Consider the following 18,708-nt stretch of genomic DNA (forward strand, 5'->3'; position numbering starts at 1 on the left):
CTAAAATGTGCTATACAAATAAATTTGACTTAAGTTAACTTGACTGTTTTGTAAAACAGGCAGGCTAAGCTACCCGCTAGCATTCTGGAAACTAAATTTTGTTTATGTGACAGCTGACTTCCATCTAGTTAAAAAATGTTTTTGCAATAACATAAAATACATTTGTTTATTAACCCATTATTTATACAGGTTAGTCCCTTGAGACTCAGTGCCTCATTTACAGTGACATTGTTTTGGTTACTCTGGAAAAAAGAAAGTAGAGGAAGCAGTCAGATCCAAGATGGCGGAATGTAATGCAGATTGTTCATAGATAAAGCTGATATCAACCTTGATACGTTGTTGTTTTGGAAAAGATATGTCTATAAATACTGGTTGATGATGTTTTCTGTAACAATTTGTACATTAAGTAATTTATGAAAATGTTTTTGTTTTAGCCTGCACTAAGCATGTAGCAAGCTTGTTCTCAATGTTAGTCAGCTAATACCATGCTTTGAATATTTCAGTTTTACGATTGTCAAAGAGAAGGCAATGGTCAAAGGCCATTATTCAATAAAACAGCATAAAAAGAGAAGTCTGTTTATTGGAGCATCGTTATTTAGCTGTCTCGCTGGTGAAAACTAAAAAGACTTGGGGCAAGTACAGCATTATGTCTGACCAAACAATCTTGAGAAATAACTTCATCCTACAGAGAAAGATGCATGGTATTTGTTTTTGCCTTCCTTGCAGAAATACAAAAAATATGTTGAATATGGATTAAACCCTTCCTTTAATGAAGCAGATGAAACTAATGTTTCAATTAAGTTATTACTTTAAAAAGGTGCCTTTTCACATACTATGACTCTATACATTTCTATGCCAGGAGCTCACTCTGGTTAGATACAAAGGTTTTCTGATTAAATTATCACACGCTGATGGAGTGGGACAGGGTGGGGAAATAAATAGAACCTGGTGCAGACAGCTAAAACCACTGCAGAACTGAGGAGTAGCTGAGGGGTGACCGGCAGAATGTCCGTCCGTCCGTCCGTCCGTCCGTCTTCTTCCGCTTATCTGGGGTCGGGTCGCGGGGGTAGCAGCTTCAGTAGGGAGGCCCAGACGTCCCTCTCCCCAGCCACTTGGGCCAGCTCCTCAGGAGGAATCCCAAGGCGTTCCCAGGCCAGCCAGGAGACATAGTCCCTCCAGCGTGTCCTGGGTCTTCCCCTGGGCCTCCTCCCGGTGGGACGTGCCCGGAACAGCGGCTCCCCAGATGACTGAGCTCCTCACCCTATCTCTAAGGGAGAGCCCAGACACACTACGGAGAAAACTCATTTCAGCCGCTTGTATCCGGGATCTCGTTCTTTCGGTCATGACCCAAAGCTCGTGACCATAGATGAGGGTAGGAACGTAGATCGACCGGTAAATCGAGAGCTTCGTCTTTTGGCTCAGCTCTCTCTTCACCACAACGGATCGGTACAGCGCCCGCTTCACAGCAGACGCTGCACCAATCCGCCTGTCGATCTCCCGCTCCATCTTCCCCTCATTCGTGAACAAGACCCCAAGATACTTGAACTCCTCCACTAGGGGCAGCACATCCTCCCCAACCCGGAGAAGGCACTCTACACTTTTCCGGTTCAAGACCATGGTCTCGGATTTGGAGGCACTGATTTTCATCCCGGCCGCTTCGCACTCAGCTGCGAACCGCTCCAGTGAGAGATGTAGATCACGCCCTGATGAAGCCAACAGGACCACGTCATCTGCGAATAGCAGAGATGCAATCCTAAGGCCACCAAAACGGATCCCCTCAACACCTTGGCTGCGCCTAGAAATTCTGTCCATAAAAGTTATGAACAGAATCGGTGACAAAGGGCAACCTTGGCGGAGTCCAACTCTCACCGGAAACGAGTCCGACTTACTGCCGACAATGCAGACCAGACTCTAACACCGGTCGTACAGAGACCTGACAGCCCTTATTAAAGGGTCCGGTACTCCATACTCCCGGAGTACCCCCCACAGGATCCCCCGGGGGACACGGTCGAATGCCTTCTCCAGATCCACAAAGCACATGTAGACTGGTTGGGCAAACTCCCATGACCCCTCAAGAATCCTGCTGAGGGTATAGAGCTGGTCCAGTGTTCCACGGCCAGGACGAAAACCACACTGCTCTTCCTGAATAAGAGATTCAACTATCCGATGGACCCTCCTTTCCAGAACCCCTGAATAGACCTTACCAGGGAGGCTTAAGAGTGTGATTCCTCTATAGTTGGAACACACCCTCCGGTCCCCCTTTTTAAATAGGGGGACCACCACCCCAGTCTGCCAATCCAGGGGAACTGCCCCCGATGTCCACGCAATGTTGCAGAGCCGCGTTAACCAACACAGCCCCACAACATCCAGAGCCTTAAGGTACTCAGGGCGAATCTCATCCACCCCCGGGGCCTTGCCACCGAGGAGCTTTTTAACAACCTCGGCAACCTCTACACCAGAGATGGGAGAACTCGACCCAGAGTCCTCAGGCTCTGCTTCCTCAATGGAAGACGTGTTGGTGGGATTAAGGAGGTCTTCGAAGTATTCCGCCCACCGACGCACGACGTCCCGAGTCGAGGTCAGCAGCACACCATCCCCACTGTAAACAGTGTTGGTACTGCACTGCTTTCCCCTCCTGAGACGCCGGATAGTGGACCAGAATCGCTTCGAAGCCGTACGGAAGTCTTTCTCCATGGCCTCTCTGAACTCTTCCCACGCCCGAGTTTTTGCCTCGGTGACCAGCCGAGCCGCCTGCCGCTTTGACTGCCGGTACACATCAGCTGCTTCCGGAGTCCCACAGGCCAAAAAAGCCCGGTAGGACTCCTTCTTCAGCTTGACGGCTTCCCTCACCGCTGGTGTCCACCAGCGGGTTCGAGGGTTGCCGCCGCGACATGCACCATCAACCTTGCGGCCACAGCTCCGACTAGCCGCCTCAACAATAGAGGCGTGGAACATGGTCCATTCAGACTCAATGTCCCCCGCCTCCCTCGGGATGTGTTTAAATTTCTCTCGGCATACCGGCAGAATGGTCTAGGCAAATATTGTAGTCAGGGAATAGTCCAGGTTGTGTCCAGAGCACAGAAGCCAATGAGGTGTCCAAGCAAGGGCAAGGCGAGACAAGGAAATTTTAGAGACAAGAACTTTCTCAAAAACAGGCAAGGCTGTCAAAGAACACTGGACATCTACTGGACATCTACTTATAAGGCTTTCAAATGATCTGGTAGCAGGCAGCTGTGGGAACCTGGTATATAAAAGCTGGTCAACAGGTGAAAGAAATCAGCTTGGTACTGGTGCGGATGCCAATGATGACAGGTGCATCAGATCACACTAATTGCAAGGCACAGAGAGTGAAAGAGCATGCAGAGAACTGAGCAAAAAACATATGATGAGTCTTAGTTCTGTATTAGACTCACCATTGTTGCATAGTACTTTGTTTCTTTGTTTTAATCTCTCTTAAAATATGTTGCCTTTGTTAATTTTCCTCCATGATAGGTAAAACGGTTATTTCTTGTGGAAGTATAGGCACCACTGTTGATGCAAATTAGTTTATTGTTTTATCAGAATTTTAATTTCTCTTCTTATATATTTCAACTGCAAAACATTAATATTGGATTGTTTTGTGGGCTATGAGTTATTTTGACAAATACTCTTGGCTATTATTGTTCATTTCCAAATTGGGGCACCACCTGGAAATGAGCCCCCAAATGGCTAGTACCACCCCTGATGTTATCGTTTATTTGAAAATATGTCCCAGGCATTTGTGCAGCATCAGGTTCCCCGTAGATGTTATAATGCTAGCGTTGGGAGTCGAACCTCCATTTTGTTGTTCAGTCAAGTATTTTTTAATAGTGCGGCTGTTATCATTCAACTCCGCTCTGGTTTATCCCCTTTGACCCTTGTTGGAGACAAGTCAACGTCACAGTTATGATTGTTTCCCTCTGCTTTTCCTCTCATAAATCACATGCATCCACAACATGAGACATTCAGTAATGCAATTGGTTTCACTGAGTGGTTAATAATTGTTTATCAGAGAACAAACGTGAAATGAATATCAGGCCCTGCCCACTCTACTTTCTCTGCCCTGGTGGGTGGCATATCATACTCAGTCCAATAAAAGCAGCTGAGAAAGCGCTAAGACACAATGACAGGACTCAATCAAATGAATGTCATGCAAACCCCAAAGCATACGTGCTTACTCTTTCTCCTGTTGCTGTCCTGGGATGCTTCTTCTTCTGTGACCCCCTCTCTATCCTCCTCCTCCTCCTGCCTGTTACAGGGGCAGTTTCATCTTAACAGTATGCACAAGACAGGGGAAGTAATGCTTGGTGGGCTGTTTCAGGTCCACTTCTTTTCTATCTTTCCTGAACTGTCCTTTAGCAATGAACCACAGCAGCTCACATGCCATGGGTAAGTATGTCAGAACCACAGTTAAAGTAAAACACTGTAAAACCAGAGCTATTTGTAGATTTGGCTGTGCATTATATAGTGTGACAAATATTTTGTCTATTTGATTTAAATGATGTTATCCTGATGTTTTTTTCTTGGACATGTATGCACCTGAATAACTCTTGATCTGCACATGACTTGTTTGCTAAATCTAATTTATACTTGTAAAAACTTAGCTGTTGTATGTTACAGTGTCAAACATTTGTTTATTTTTGTCAGTTTTGATATTCTAGGGTTTAGACAGGCTCAGACAATGATCTTTGCTATTGATGAAGTCAACAGAAACTCCAAACTGTTACCCAGTGTGACTTTGGGGTACAGTCTATATGACAACTGCCTCACTCTTGGAGTTGGATTTCGTGCAGCACTGGCATTAATCAGTGGTCAAGAGGAGCAAATTATATTAAATGAGACCTGTGAAGGAAGCCCTCCTGTTCTGGGGGTTGTGGGAGACTCTTCCTCTACTCGCTCTATTGCTATCTCCACCGTTTTAGGTTTGTACAGAGTACCTATGGTAAGTGTTCAGCTTTACCATCTATTTGGATATTTGTATGTAAGTTGTGATAACTAAAACAGCTAGTTATGTGTTTGAATGTTTAGTGTGGGTCTTTCACAGGTGAGCTATTTTGCCACATGTGCCTGTCTAAGTGACCGGCAGAAGTTTCCATCCTTCTTTAGGACAATCCCAAGTGATGCTTTCCAGGTAAAAAAAAAGTTTTGTCATAAAAAAGACAATATGGAAAAGTGATATTTCTGTTCCTTTCACCAATCAGGCGCTTTAATTTAAACTAAAAAGTAAATATTTCATTTTAAAAGAAGCACAAAATTAGTCACAACCCTGGCAGCTTTATATTTCAAGCAGTCTTTTAATTGGACTAACATATTTCTTTTGACTATACATAATATTAGAGTCTTGAAGAATCCAATGGAAAAATCTGTGCAGGAAACTAAGAACAGGGTTATGGCAAGGAGGCCTCATCTTCTCATAAATCTGGAACTATTCATAAAAGGTGAATGGTCTAAAAAACACAGAGTAAAAGCATTAGATTGCTATAATGACACTAAAATGTCTTTCCGTTGATCAATGAGAAGGGTGTAAATAATTTTCCACACACCATTTGTTGTTAAAAAGTCAAATGAAATTTGTTTTATCATCTATGAGAGATATTGTTATTCAATTATTAGTTAGTAAAATAAGATGCCAAGGGTATGAACAATTTTCAGCCCAACTGCATACAAAACATGATTGCCTGTAGAACCAGTTTTATTAGCTTTTCCCCTGAATAATGCTTCTTTTCACTCAGGTGCGTGCAATGATTCAGATACTGAAACACTTCGGCTGGACCTGGGCAGGTTTGCTGATAAGTGATGATGATTACGGGCTGCACGCTGCCCGATCCTTCCATTCTGATCTCGGTGTGTCTGGGGGAGGCTGTCTAGCCTATTTAGAAGCTTTGCCCTGGGAAAAGGATTTGATTGAATTTCAAAGGATTGTTGATGTGATGAAGAAATCCACAGCTCGTGTTGTTATTGTGTTTGCACATGAGGGTCAAATCATCAATCTCATGGAGGAGGTTGGTCCTGAAATCCTTTGTTCTTTTGTTTCTATGTCTTTGTATGGTATATACTCTCTCACATACACACACACACACACACACACACACACACACACACACAGATATATATATATATATATATATATATATATATATATATATATATATATATATATATATATATATATATACACTAGACCAACAGTAGAAAAAGTGCAAAAAAACTGATATTTAAGGCAAGCCTTAAACGAAAGAGGAAAAGACTAAAAACATCAATCAAGAATCAGGCATTATTTTCATTATGGGTTACGATAATGAAAATTTTGGTGAGGCAAACACCGGCTGAGAATGTACATAATTACACAGATCACACAGGCCCAACAAAACATTCTCTTTCCACTTTTTTCTCTGTTGTAGGTTTAGTGAGATGTTGTGCATCAAAAATTCACAAACATGTCTCAGTTTTAATTGTTTTACCCAGGATATATAAAGTCAGACCACGTTTTGCTTTTCTGGTAGAAAACAATGTCAACTCTGGGATCCTTTAAAATATCATGGTCCAAATGACATTTTGCACATTACGTTAATGTGAAAAACTTAATTTGGACCATACTTTAATTACAATACTTCTCTACTGTCACTACATGCATGCTCGGTATGAAGGATTGCTGCAAAGTCAACGACAAAGCAGACAACTGTCCAGTGTGACTGAACGCTCTTTCAGGAGGTGTGAATGCTGCAAGTCAATGACTTGACGCAATCTGCTGGGTTTCCTTAGGATATTTTTTTAACCAATCTGTCTGTGTGATTTGATTGAATCAACTTTATGATTGCCTTGATGACATATTGAGATGTATTGACGCTATATAAATAAAATTTAATTGAAAATTGAATCACGATAGTACAGCCTTTATTATCCGCTCATTTGACTGTGTAAGATTTGACTTAGTTGATATTAATTGGTCTGTTTTTTTCTGAATTAAACAAGAACATATTTTGTATATAAATAGGTGGTGAGACAGAACTTGACGGGTCTTCAGTGGTTGGCGAGTGAAGCCTGGTCCACTGCTGCCGTGCTTCAGACATCTGACTTAATGCCGTACCTTGGTGGCACTTTGGGCATTGCTATCCGTCGAGGAGAGATACCAGGCCTCAGGGATTTCTTGCTACAAACACGTCCTGAGCTACAACACAACAACAGCTATGGAAATAACATGGTGATATTTCACTCACAATGTATGGTTTTTTCAACCATAATTATGAAATAATTATTGTTTATAATGCTGCTTTTTTTGTACCTAAGGTAAACCAGTTTTGGGAATTCACATTTCAGTGTAGATTTGCACCAACTCCGTCAGGCTGGGTTGAGAATGGTGGAAAGGTTTGCTCAGGAGGGGAGGATATAGAGACTGCAGAGACTGGTTTCTTGGATGTTTCTGATCTCAGGTCTGAGTACAACGTTTACAAAGCTGTGTATGCACTGGCATATGCCCTTGATGAAATGCTAAAGTGTGAACCAGGGAAAGGGCCTTTTAGCAAGAAAAGCTGTGCCACTTTGCAAACACTTGAACCATGGCAGGTACAATGCACTTTAGCTGTTTTTGTAAATTAATTATTAATCAAATATATTATTATTATTATTATAAGTACTATTGAAAAGTGCTTATACTCTTTGATTTTTATTAATTCACATTTAATTTTATCTTTTGTGATCCCTAAAACCCCAAAGTTTAATGTGTTTCATTCTAAACGTATGTAATAAATCAACACAATGTAGCACATAACTGAGAATTTGAAAGGAAAAGATAAATGGTTTTCCAAATTTTATACAAACAAAAGCATTTTTGCCCTGCATTTATATACAGCCCTTCTCAGTCAATACTTTGTAGAACCACCTCACAGCAAATAGAACTGAGTGTGTAGATGATGTTTTTGTCCATCTAAATACAGATGTTTTTGTTGATTTGTTCCTTGTTAAATTATCAAAGATTGTCAAGTTGATTTAGGTTTTTAATTTGACTGGCCCATTCAGCAGTCCTGTTGACAGTGTCTGATTATTGGTTTTGGTGGACAACCATGTCTTGGTAGGTTTTCAATTGTTTTATGCCATTTCCATTCTTGGAGAATTAGGATAACAGTGTTGCAAGACCAGGCCAAAGCTTAGACTATATTTTCATATCCTAAGCATGCTGTAAACTTCCTCACAACTTTTTATCCGACCTTCCTGTTGAATTGCTTAGTCTTCATTATGCTGTTCGTTAACTAATGTTCCCTTACAAACTTCTAAAGGCTTCATTGAACAACTGTAGCTATACTGAATTACACACAGGTGAAATCAATTTATTAATTACATGATGTCTAAAGGCTGTTTAGTCCCTTTGTGTCATAGTGGGCTAACTAAGTCTGTGGCTCCATCCGAATATGTGTAATTATAGCTCCTAACTCCTGGTCCTTGACCATTCATTGGGTCAACAGTAAGAAGTAGACAAGGAGCTTTGGACTGCTGTGCCGACTTCGGACAGCCTTTAACTCAGATGTCATTATGCACATGGATGATTCTAGTCAAGTCCAGACCTACAGTCTTCTGAAAATGGACCACAAAGTGTACACTCTCTTCACCCCGGTCATATCCTTTAATATCTGCGTGGTGGGCTGTGCTTATACGTCATTCCACACAAAGGATTGTGGGATTCCTTATAGCTCCTTAGCGCCAGTAAGGAACATTGTTAAGTTACTATACCAAAGTAGCTGTAAGAGGAAGCATACAAGCTCCTTTTCTTGCCTCCTTCCTTATTTAATGCACTATTCAGACAGCACTTATCATGGCGACCACTGATGCACTTCCACTGTGGCAAAACAGACCTTAGCTATTAGATATATTCAGATGGTGCCTGCGTCTTTGATATGAGGGACTTGGGTTTGAATCCCAGTTTTGTGAGAAAGGGCATCTGGTATAAAATATCTCCCAAGTCTATGTGCAAGTTGTAATGACTGGCTGTGGCCACCCCCAAAGAAGGTAGCTGCTGAAAGGACTCACATTTATAAAGGCAGGATTTTATCTGGCTCAGTTTATGAGTATCAGAGTAAAGTGGGTTTAATAAGTATGCGTTTACACCTTTCAGGTTTTTGTTTATCAAAAAGTTTGAAAACCATGTGTGACCACAATTTTGTGTTGCTCCAACACAGAAAGTTGTGATAAAAATAGAAGTTTTTGATTTTAAGGTGACAAAAGCTTGAAAATCGCTAGTGGTGTTGATACTTTTACAAGATTATATTTTTCTCTTATAGGCTCGATAATTATTTAGGCCAGTAGTTTGTTCTAATAAATAACATTACATTTATTAAGTATAGTGTCCCCAGCAGCATTCAAATAATTGCTAATCCTTTTCAATTGCAATTTTGTGTATTTTTACCAAATGGTCATTTTAACAAGTCTTACAGCTAACATTATGCTGATTGGATTATTTATCTATGTTTTAAATTATTCTCTTTTGTCTTCAATTAGCTTGTGTATTACCTGGAAAGGGTTAATTTCACCACGTCATTTGGTGATGAAGTGTCATTTGATGAGAACGGTGATGCTTTACCAATATATGACATTATGAACTGGCTCTGGCTCCCTGATGGACAAACGAAAGTTCAAAATGTTGGAGAGGTTAAAATGTCCGCATTCAATGGTGAACAGCTCACACTTGATGGAGACAAAATCTTCTGGAACTTTGAATCCAAAAAGGTTATCTCTTTCCTTTTGTCCCTTTTTATAACTTGTGAATTCATTTTAATTTGACAGGTGTACTTATGTCTCTCCTATAGCCACCTAAATCAGTGTGCAGCAACAACTGTCCTCCAGGTACCCGTGTGGTAAGAAAGAAAGGGGAACCTGATTGCTGTTTTGACTGCATACCTTGTTCTGAGGGAACGATCAGTAATAACAGTAGTGAGTTTTCATGTTTTAGTTTTTTTTATTATTATTTCACAACTTTATTTATCTTATGAATGCATGATTTGACTTTGTTTCTTTCTTTTTGTCAGATTCCTTGGAGTGCTTCGGCTGTCCAGAGGATTTCTGGTCCAGCCCCCAGCGAGATCTCTGTGTTCCCAAGAAAACAGAGTTCCTCTCCTATGAGGAACCTTTAGGGATCTGTTTGACAACAGCCTCACTGCTGGGCACATTCATCTGCACTGTTGTTCTAGGGGTCTTCATTTATCACCGCAGAACACCGATAGTACGTGCCAACAATTCAGAACTTAGTTTCAACCTGTTGCTTTCTCTTAAATTGTGCTTCCTGTGTTCACTGTTGTTTATTGGGCGGCCCAGACTCTGGACCTGTCAGCTGAGACATGCAGCATTTGGGATCAGCTTTGTGCTATGTGTGTCATGCATCCTGGTTAAAACCATGGTGGTTCTGGCTGTTTTCAAAGCCTCCAAGCCAGGAGGGGGAGCCAGTCTCAAGTGGTTTGGTGTTTCACAGCAAAGAGGAACAGTTCTAGTTCTCACTTCTGTTCAAGCAGCAATCTGCACTGCTTGGCTCGTCTCTTCCTCTCCTTCTCCACATAAAAACACCAAATACCACAATGATAAGATAGTTTATGAGTGTGTAGTCGGATCCATTGTTGGTTTTTCAGTGTTACTCGGATACATTGGCATATTGGCTATTCTGAGCTTTGTGTTAGCATTTCTGGCGAGGAATCTTCCTGACAACTTTAATGAGGCCAAACTAATCACTTTCAGCATGCTGATCTTCTGCGCTGTGTGGGTGGCCTTTGTTCCTGCGTATGTCAGCTCACCAGGGAAAATATGCAGATGCAGTGGAGGTATTTGCCATTTTGGCCTCCAGTTTTGGTCTCTTGTTGGCACTGTTTGGACCAAAATGTTATATAATTTTGCTGAGACCAGAAAGAAATACAAAGAAGGCAATCATGGGAAGAGGAGCAGATTAATATAAATAGGGTTGGTAAAAGTACCCCTTGAACCTTCTTTGCCATTTGGCTACAATATGACCAGACTTTAATGTACTTTAGTACATTTTATTGTGAAAAAAAGTTGCGTAACATTGTTATCTGGACTTTGACTGGATTCTAAAATATGATTATGCTGTGATCAAAGACAATGATTTCAAACTCCAGTCTTTGAGGGCCGGTGTCCTTTAACTTTTTAATGCGTCTCTGCTTCAACACACCTGACTTCAATATGAGCTCATTAGCAGAGCTAGACTGAATGCTAGTGACGTAGTTTAGCTGTTTTATTCAGGTGTGTAAGGGAAATCAGTCCACGAAGATTTGAGTTTGAGAGCACTAATCTGAGGCATTACATTTTTGCCCGGCTACATGTTAAGGATCATTGTCCTGATGGAAGGCAAAACATTACCCCACTCTCAGGGATTCTGCAGCCTCCAACGGGTTGTCTTCCTGGATTGTCCTGTATTTAGTCGGACCATCTTAACATCAACTTTGCCCAGCTTCTTTGTATTTACTGAAAAAAAAATCATCTGCACAGCATCATGCTGGTCCCCCCATGTATGCTGATCTGCGGTGTTAGTTTTTCACCAGACATGATGTTTTCCAATTTATATTTTTGTCTCCATCGGACCAGATCACTCTGTTCTACATGTTTGCATGCAGCAAACTGTACTTGGTCTTTAAGCAGTGATGTCCTTCTTGCTACTCATCAATAAAGGCCAGCACAACTATTGTTGATTAGTTGACACATTGTCCTACCAGAGCTGTGTCCTATGCCGACCAAGGAACTCACTGCAGATATGTTTGGATTAAAGCTGTAGAGAGAGCTTGTGGGAGTGGTGTCCTATTGATTAGAGAGGTGGGCATTTGTGTCTTGGAGAAGCTCCAAAGATTGGCAGTTCAAGACTAGGTTTATCATTCTGGGTCCCTGAGCAAGATCCTTTACCATAGATTACTTCCTGTGTGCCACTCATTGTTGGCAGCACAACCTATCCCTTAGGTTAAACCTAAGGGATAGGTTAAACACAGTGAGTACATTTTCCTCTGTAGGATTTAAATGGAAATATTTAATTAAGCAGAGATAGTTTATAAAACAATACCCTATGACTTGAGAATCTCACAGTGAATGATGAGATGTGATACAAATCATAGCAGCCACCAGGAAACCCGTGGTAATCTCTTGAGGTGGTCAATCATTTAGCAGCACTTAACATCAATTACATGTTTTTTGAAGAGTAAAGAGGACTAAATGCAAAAACACATCACATCTTTTTTATTTAACAGATATGTATAATTTTGCTTTTACTTTAGGATTATGTGTAACTTTAAATTGTTCTCTGCCACAGGATCCCTATACAGTCGATTTAAGTTAATGGTTTTCACATAAACAAATGTTAAAAAGTTCAAAGGGTGTGAATACCTTATAGAAGTTATTATATGATGTAATTTTACTGATTAAACTAAGACTGAATGTTCTAAGATGTTATTCAGAAATGGGACTTCATGACACACACACACACACACACACACACACACACACACACACACACACACACACTGATATATTAAAGAATTATTTTTGCTCTTTAACAATGTATTATGGGAAAACCTGCTCAGTTATATAACTTATTGTTTCACTTATATTACTTGTTTTTGAGTTCACATAAAACTAAGAACAACATGTGTTATTTTGCTATAACTTGTTTTAACTTGTGGTGGGACCCTATGACAATGTCTTGTGGGTAAGACTGATTCTGTATTCCTTATTTTGCTTATATTTGCGCCATTATCTGAGTTTGCAATATTATTTTGCTTCACACACTGCTAAGATGCTGGGAACGGTTTTGTTTTGAAAACGGGACGAACAGCTCAGATGGGAGGGAGAAGTGGCCACTCTCCCTCCCATCTGATACTTTGTTTATTGGTATAAAAAGGAGGGGACTGCCCTCAGTCGTTGAAGTCAGCCGTGGGTTGTATGGACGCCCAGCCGCGTGGATTGCTCTCTAACCGGAGTAACCGACTTCCCAGTCCTAACAATGGTAAGAGATGGAACAACACGCCTGTTTGAAAGCTTGCCAGGCTTTAAGTGCTTGCTACTTTGCGTGTCTGCAAAGTGCTTGCTGTTTTGTGTTGCTGTGTTCTGTGGGGAATAATAAATGTGCGCCTTATATTCTAACAGAAACAGTGTTTGAGTCCTTATTTGTGTTTGCCGATCTATCCCGATCCTGAAATAAACATTTCATAACACACACTAACACACACACACACACACACACACACACACACACACACACACACACACACACAGGTAAAATATCCTATCCAGTTGTTAAGTCTGACATGACGGGTGAATTTCTGGGTCCAAGCCGGCAAATCTTATCGTAAACAACAATGGCGGAGCCGGTGAATTTATTCACAATTTCCTTGTTCTTCAGTAAGGCATCACTAAGGGTGGAGAAGGGGTTAAACTCTAACCAAGTGATCAGTGTGACCATTTTGCCTGACGGTATTATTAAAGGTAGTATCCAGGCACCGATGTAAAAGAAAAGTGAGGAGAGGTAGAAGTCAGTCAGTCTTACTAGCCAGTTTATTTTAGATTAAGGGATGATTTGCCATGTTCTGGCAAAAAATTTATGTAAATGGAGATCAAAACAAAATTTGCACCAACAAGGATTTGGAGAGTTACAAATGCTAACACCAGGCTGGTGGCTAGTTATAAAAGTACCAAGCATAAGTTAACACAGCATTGGCAGAGTTTGGATGTTAGGCATTTAAAGCTGTCTCAATGAGTCCCTCCACCTCATCCAATGATGGGGTGGTTGAAATGGAGAGTCAAAGAAATTGCACGGGCCGGCGCACATTTGTCAAAGCTCCCATCTGCCAAGGTGATGGGAGCTCCCAAGTTATGAAATATCTAATATATAAAAATATATTATCTATCTATCTATCTATCTATCTATCTATCTATCTATCTATCTATCTATCTATCTATCTATCTATCTATCTATCTATCTATCTATCTATCTATCTATCTATCTATCTGTGTGTGTGTATATATATATATATATATATATATATATATATATATATATATATATATATATATATATACACACATATGATTATATACACATATGTGTGTGTATATAATCAGGGTAGACATATAATCAGGGTAAAATAAGTCCCTCAACAGGGATTAACCCTGGGGACAAAGTACAAATATAAAGTTAGGGTGAGGAATGCAATTAACTGACCTTGGGGTTAGGTACAAAACCCATTGATCATAGGACATGAAAATAAATAATCAGGGTTAGGTAAGCCATCCACCAAGATTAAGGCAAGGCTCAAACCTCTGGCGAAGGGACAAACTAGAAATACTTGGTTAAAGTGAGGTATCGAACCCACTGTGCGTGACTAATCGGCAGAGACAAGCTCCACCATATGGCTGCTTTGCTGATCTGGGTTGAGAAAAATGTGTTGCGGACCGACATGGAGTGTGTGTGGAAAAAGCCAAAGGCACCTAAAACAGACATCACTGCAAAATGAGGGTCTGAGATGACACCCTCCACAACGCAAGGTTAGTATTTGGCAAATGATTATAACATTTTCTTGTTGTATGGTATAAATTATTTGTGTGACATTATATTGCCACCATAAACCACCATTTCATGTGAAAATAAACATATCAGATGTTGATCACATACAGTCATAGTGTAGTGTATATAAAGTGTATGCTATAAATGATTAGTGCTGATAAAAATGCAGTAGAGGGCGGGGACCTTGGTGTTCCGATCGGCTGCAGAAGCTGGCTCTTGGAACGTGGAATATCACCTCTCTGGTGGGGAAGGAGCCGGAGCTAGTGGGCGAGGTTGAGAGATTCTGACTAGAGATATTCGGACTCACCTCGACGCATGGCTCTGGAACCAGTGTCCTTGAGAGGGGCTGGACATTCTTCCACTCTGGAGTTGCCCCTGGTGAGAGGCGCTGAGCTGGGGTGGGCATACTTGTTGCCCCTCATCTCGGTGCCTGCACGTTGGGGTTCACCAAGGTGAAAAAGAGGGTGGCCTCCCTCTGCATACGTGTGGGGGGACGGGTTCTGACTGTTGTTTGTGCTTATGCGCCAAACAGCAGTTCAGATTGCCCCTCCTTGGTACTCCCTCGTTTTGCTGGGGGACTTCAACGCTCACGTAGGCAATGACAGTGAGACCTAGAGGGCGTGGTTGGGAGGAGTGGTCCACCTGATCTGAACTCGAGTGGTGTTCTGTTGTTGGACTTCTGTGCTCATCATGGATTCTCCATCACAAACACCATGTTCAGGCATAAGGGTGTCCATATGTGCTCTTTGCACCAGGACACCCTGGGCTGCAGTTCGATGATCGACTTTGTTGTCGTTTCATCTGAACTGCGGCCGCATGTCTTGGACACTCGGGTGAAGAGAGGGGTGGAGCTCTCCACCGACCACTTCCTGGTGGTGAGTTGGCTCCGATGGTGGGTGAGGAAGCCGGTCAGACCTGGCAGGCCTAAACGTATTATGAGGCTTTGCTGGGAACATCTGGCAGAGTCCCCTGTGAGACGGAGCTTTAACTCCCACCTCCGGAAGAGCTTTGAACACGTCCCGAGGGAGGCGGGGGACATTGAGTCCGAGTGGACCATGTTCCGCGCCTCTATTGTTGAGGCGGCTATTCTGAGCTGTGGCTGCAAGATTGTCGGTGCATGTCGCGGCGGCAACCCTTGAATACACTGGTGGACACCAGCAGTGAGGGAAGCCGTCAAGCTGAAGAAGGAGTCCTACCGGACTTTATTGGCCTGTGGGACTCCGGAAGCAGCTGATGTGTAGCGGCAGTCGAAGCGGTGGGCGGCTCAGTTGGTCGCCGAGGCAAAAACTCAGGTGTGGGAGGAGTTTGGAGAGGCCATGGAGAAAGACTTCCGTACAGCTTTGAAGTGATTCTGGTCCACCATCCGGCGTCTCAGGAGGGGGAAGCAGTGCAGTACCAACACTGTTTACAGTGGGGGTGGTGTGCTGCTGACCTCGACTCGGGACGTCGTGCGTCGGTGGGTGGAATACTTCGAAGACCTCCTTAATCCCACCAACACGACAGGCGGCTTGGTGCGGCATCTGCTGTGAAGCGGGCACTGTACCGATCCATTGTGGTGAAGAGAGAGCTGAGTCAAAAGGCGAAGCTCTCGATTTACCGGTCCATCTACGTTCCACCCCTCATCTATGGTCACGATTTGGGCCACATCAAATTGCTGCGCAGTGGGGATGCTTCATCTACCATAATGACATGGAACTGGGATCCTCTGTGGTCAGGTCCAGTGAGAAGTTGATCAGGAGGCAGTTTTAGTGTGCCGTCACACAGAGCCTGACCAAAGGTGGAGTTGACCAAGATCCCACCATATCTCATTCTGCCAAATCCCCCAACGACGATCACCCTGAACTTGCAATGGGCTGATGTTCAGACGTGACAGAGCATTTGTTGTTGCTACTCATAAGTTATGGAATAATTTACCCTTGAGTATCAGCCAGACCTCCTTTACTGTTTTGAATCTCTTTTAAAAACACACTTTTATTTCCTGGCTTTTAATACACTGTGATCTTATCATTTATTGCTGTAAACCTGTTTTTTAGCTTTTGATGGATGTTGTGTGTGTCTATGTTTTGTATGTTTTTAACTTCTGTACATGTACATCACTTTGTCCACTTTTTAAAATGTGCTATAGAAATAAATCTGATTGATTGATTGTTTGATCAGTTATTCATAACCAAGGAAGGATGACTCCAATTTACAACTGTTAAAATATAACAAATATGCAGGTGCGTCCATGTTGAGCCTGGTCTCTGTGACCACCATCATGCTCAGCTCTCGACATTCAGAACATACGCTCGCTGTAAGGCTGGAGCTCATCTATCTTACACATCAGAGACTGTAAGTTGCATGGAATGACATATGGCAATGGAGGCTGACAACCTCGTCAGCGGAGCCTTCACCACACTGCACCCCATCTGCCTCTCCTTCGTCAAGACAGTCCGCTTGCTGATTTATGTGTTTTCACAGCTTTGGGCAGGTCCACATGCGGTGTCTGTGAGCAAGTGAGCAGAAGCCTCACTTACTAACAGAGGTAGATTCCTTCCTCCAGAGGTTTGAGACATCGGCAGAAGATTTAGGATGGTGAGCATGGCAAGCCAAAAATCAGAAAAGCAAAAATAATTACGCCAGCAGAGTAGAGTGATGACCAAACTCATAAAAATACATTCTAGATTTAAATTTTTATTTGCTTGTTTAATTTTGAATGCAATTGTTTTTAAAGAAAATTTGTAAAAAATAAACAAACAGAACAATTCAAGTATTTTCTGCGCATTAGCAGTTTTAACTTTCCAGTATTATTTATTGCATCATAGCTTTTAATGTGGACTTCAATACTTTCCGTACATTTTATGTTTGGTTTTTGCCCATTAAAAAATTCTTAGTGTTCTTCTCTGGTTGAAACAAAATGATAAAACACTTTGGAGCAAATATACACAGTATCAGACCAAAACTGGAAGCCAGAATGGCAAATATCTCCACAGCCACGCTAAATTTCCCTGGAGAGCTGACATATGCTGGGATGAAGGTGATCCAGACTGCACAGAATATCAACATACTGAATGTTATCAGTTTGGCTTCATTAAAATTACCAGGTAGTTTTCGAGCTAAAACAGCTAACACAAAGCAAAAAACAGCCAACAGGCCGATGTAGCCAAGCACAGCCCAGAAGCCAACAGCAGAGCCTAATGCACATTCCAGGATGATCTTCTCCTTGTATGTGGTTGCATTTTTCACTGGGAAGGGAGGACTCACAACCAACCATACAGTACATATAATAACTTGAATAAAAGTGACAGACACCACAGTCATTCTTTGTTGCGGGGGACCAAACCATTTCATGGCATTACTACCTGGAAGTGTAGCTTTGAATGCCATTAAAACCACAATAGTTTTACCAAGAACACAGGAGATGCAGAGGACAAAAGTGATGCCAAAAGCTGTGTGTCGCAGCATGCAGGACCAGTTTGAAGGTGCTCCGATGAATGTTAATGAACATAAGAAACACAGAGTGAGAGAGAAGAGTAGTAGGAAACTCAATTCAGAGTTGTTGGCTCTGACAATTGGAGTTGTTCTGTGATAAAAGAAAACCATTCCTGTTATGATGGCAAGACAGGCCCCACCGACAGAGAATACTTCGAGAATAATTCCCAGTACTTCATTGAAGGAAAGAAACTCCACAGGTTTGAGAAAACAAGCATCTTTGCCTGAATTTGGCCAGAATTCTCTTGGGCATGGGATGCAATCAAGAGAATCTAAAAATGAAGTCATAAAGGGTTGTTAGTATTTAAACTAATTGATATCATATATATATTATATATATATATATATATATATATATATATTGCTATAAATAAATATAAAACAGGTTCACCTGTCATATTACTGATCTCTCCTTCAGGACATGGCATACAATCATAGCAGCAGATGGGTTTTCCTTTCTGCAACACTTTACGAGTCCCTGGACGACAACTCTCAGAGCATACTGAAACTGGTACCTGAAATAGAAATGGAAAATAGAAATAAATACACACAGGACAGCTGTTTTCAAGTAGCTAAGCTATGTTGCATCATTTTCATTACTTCCGTGTTTCCATCCACCCAGGTCAACTTCCTGTTAATACGAAACTCCTGGCCCTTTGGCAGTGATGCATCGTAGTACC

At 41.8% G+C, this 18,708-nt stretch overlaps 2 protein-coding genes across 2 annotated transcripts; one reads left to right on the plus strand and one right to left on the minus strand.

Annotated features, from left to right (window-relative positions):
- Positions 1-4,259: 4,259 nt before the first annotated feature.
- LOC105920871 (extracellular calcium-sensing receptor-like) lies at positions 4,260-10,954 on the plus strand. The gene is given in 10 exon segments (XM_036150263.1): positions 4,260-4,407; positions 4,666-4,960; positions 5,063-5,149; positions 5,751-6,020; positions 7,013-7,219; positions 7,306-7,581; positions 9,508-9,735; positions 9,816-9,939; positions 10,035-10,789; positions 10,791-10,954. Coding segments are annotated over 10 exon segments (2,505 nt in total). The 5' UTR covers positions 4,260-4,297; the 3' UTR covers positions 10,944-10,954.
- A 6,441-nt stretch (positions 10,955-17,395) lies between these two features.
- LOC118566772 (extracellular calcium-sensing receptor-like) lies at positions 17,396-18,706 on the minus strand (the record flags this gene model as incomplete). The annotated part of the gene is made up of 3 exons (XM_036150161.1): positions 17,396-18,300; positions 18,420-18,543; positions 18,629-18,706. Coding segments are annotated over 3 exons (1,107 nt in total), but the record flags the coding sequence as incomplete, so codon positions are not given.
- Between the last annotated feature and the right edge of the window lie 2 nt (positions 18,707-18,708).

The sequence above is a fragment of the Fundulus heteroclitus genome, chromosome 18 (assembly GCF_011125445.2).
Source record: "Fundulus heteroclitus isolate FHET01 chromosome 18, MU-UCD_Fhet_4.1, whole genome shotgun sequence".
Taxonomy (NCBI): Eukaryota; Metazoa; Chordata; class Actinopteri; order Cyprinodontiformes; family Fundulidae; genus Fundulus; species Fundulus heteroclitus.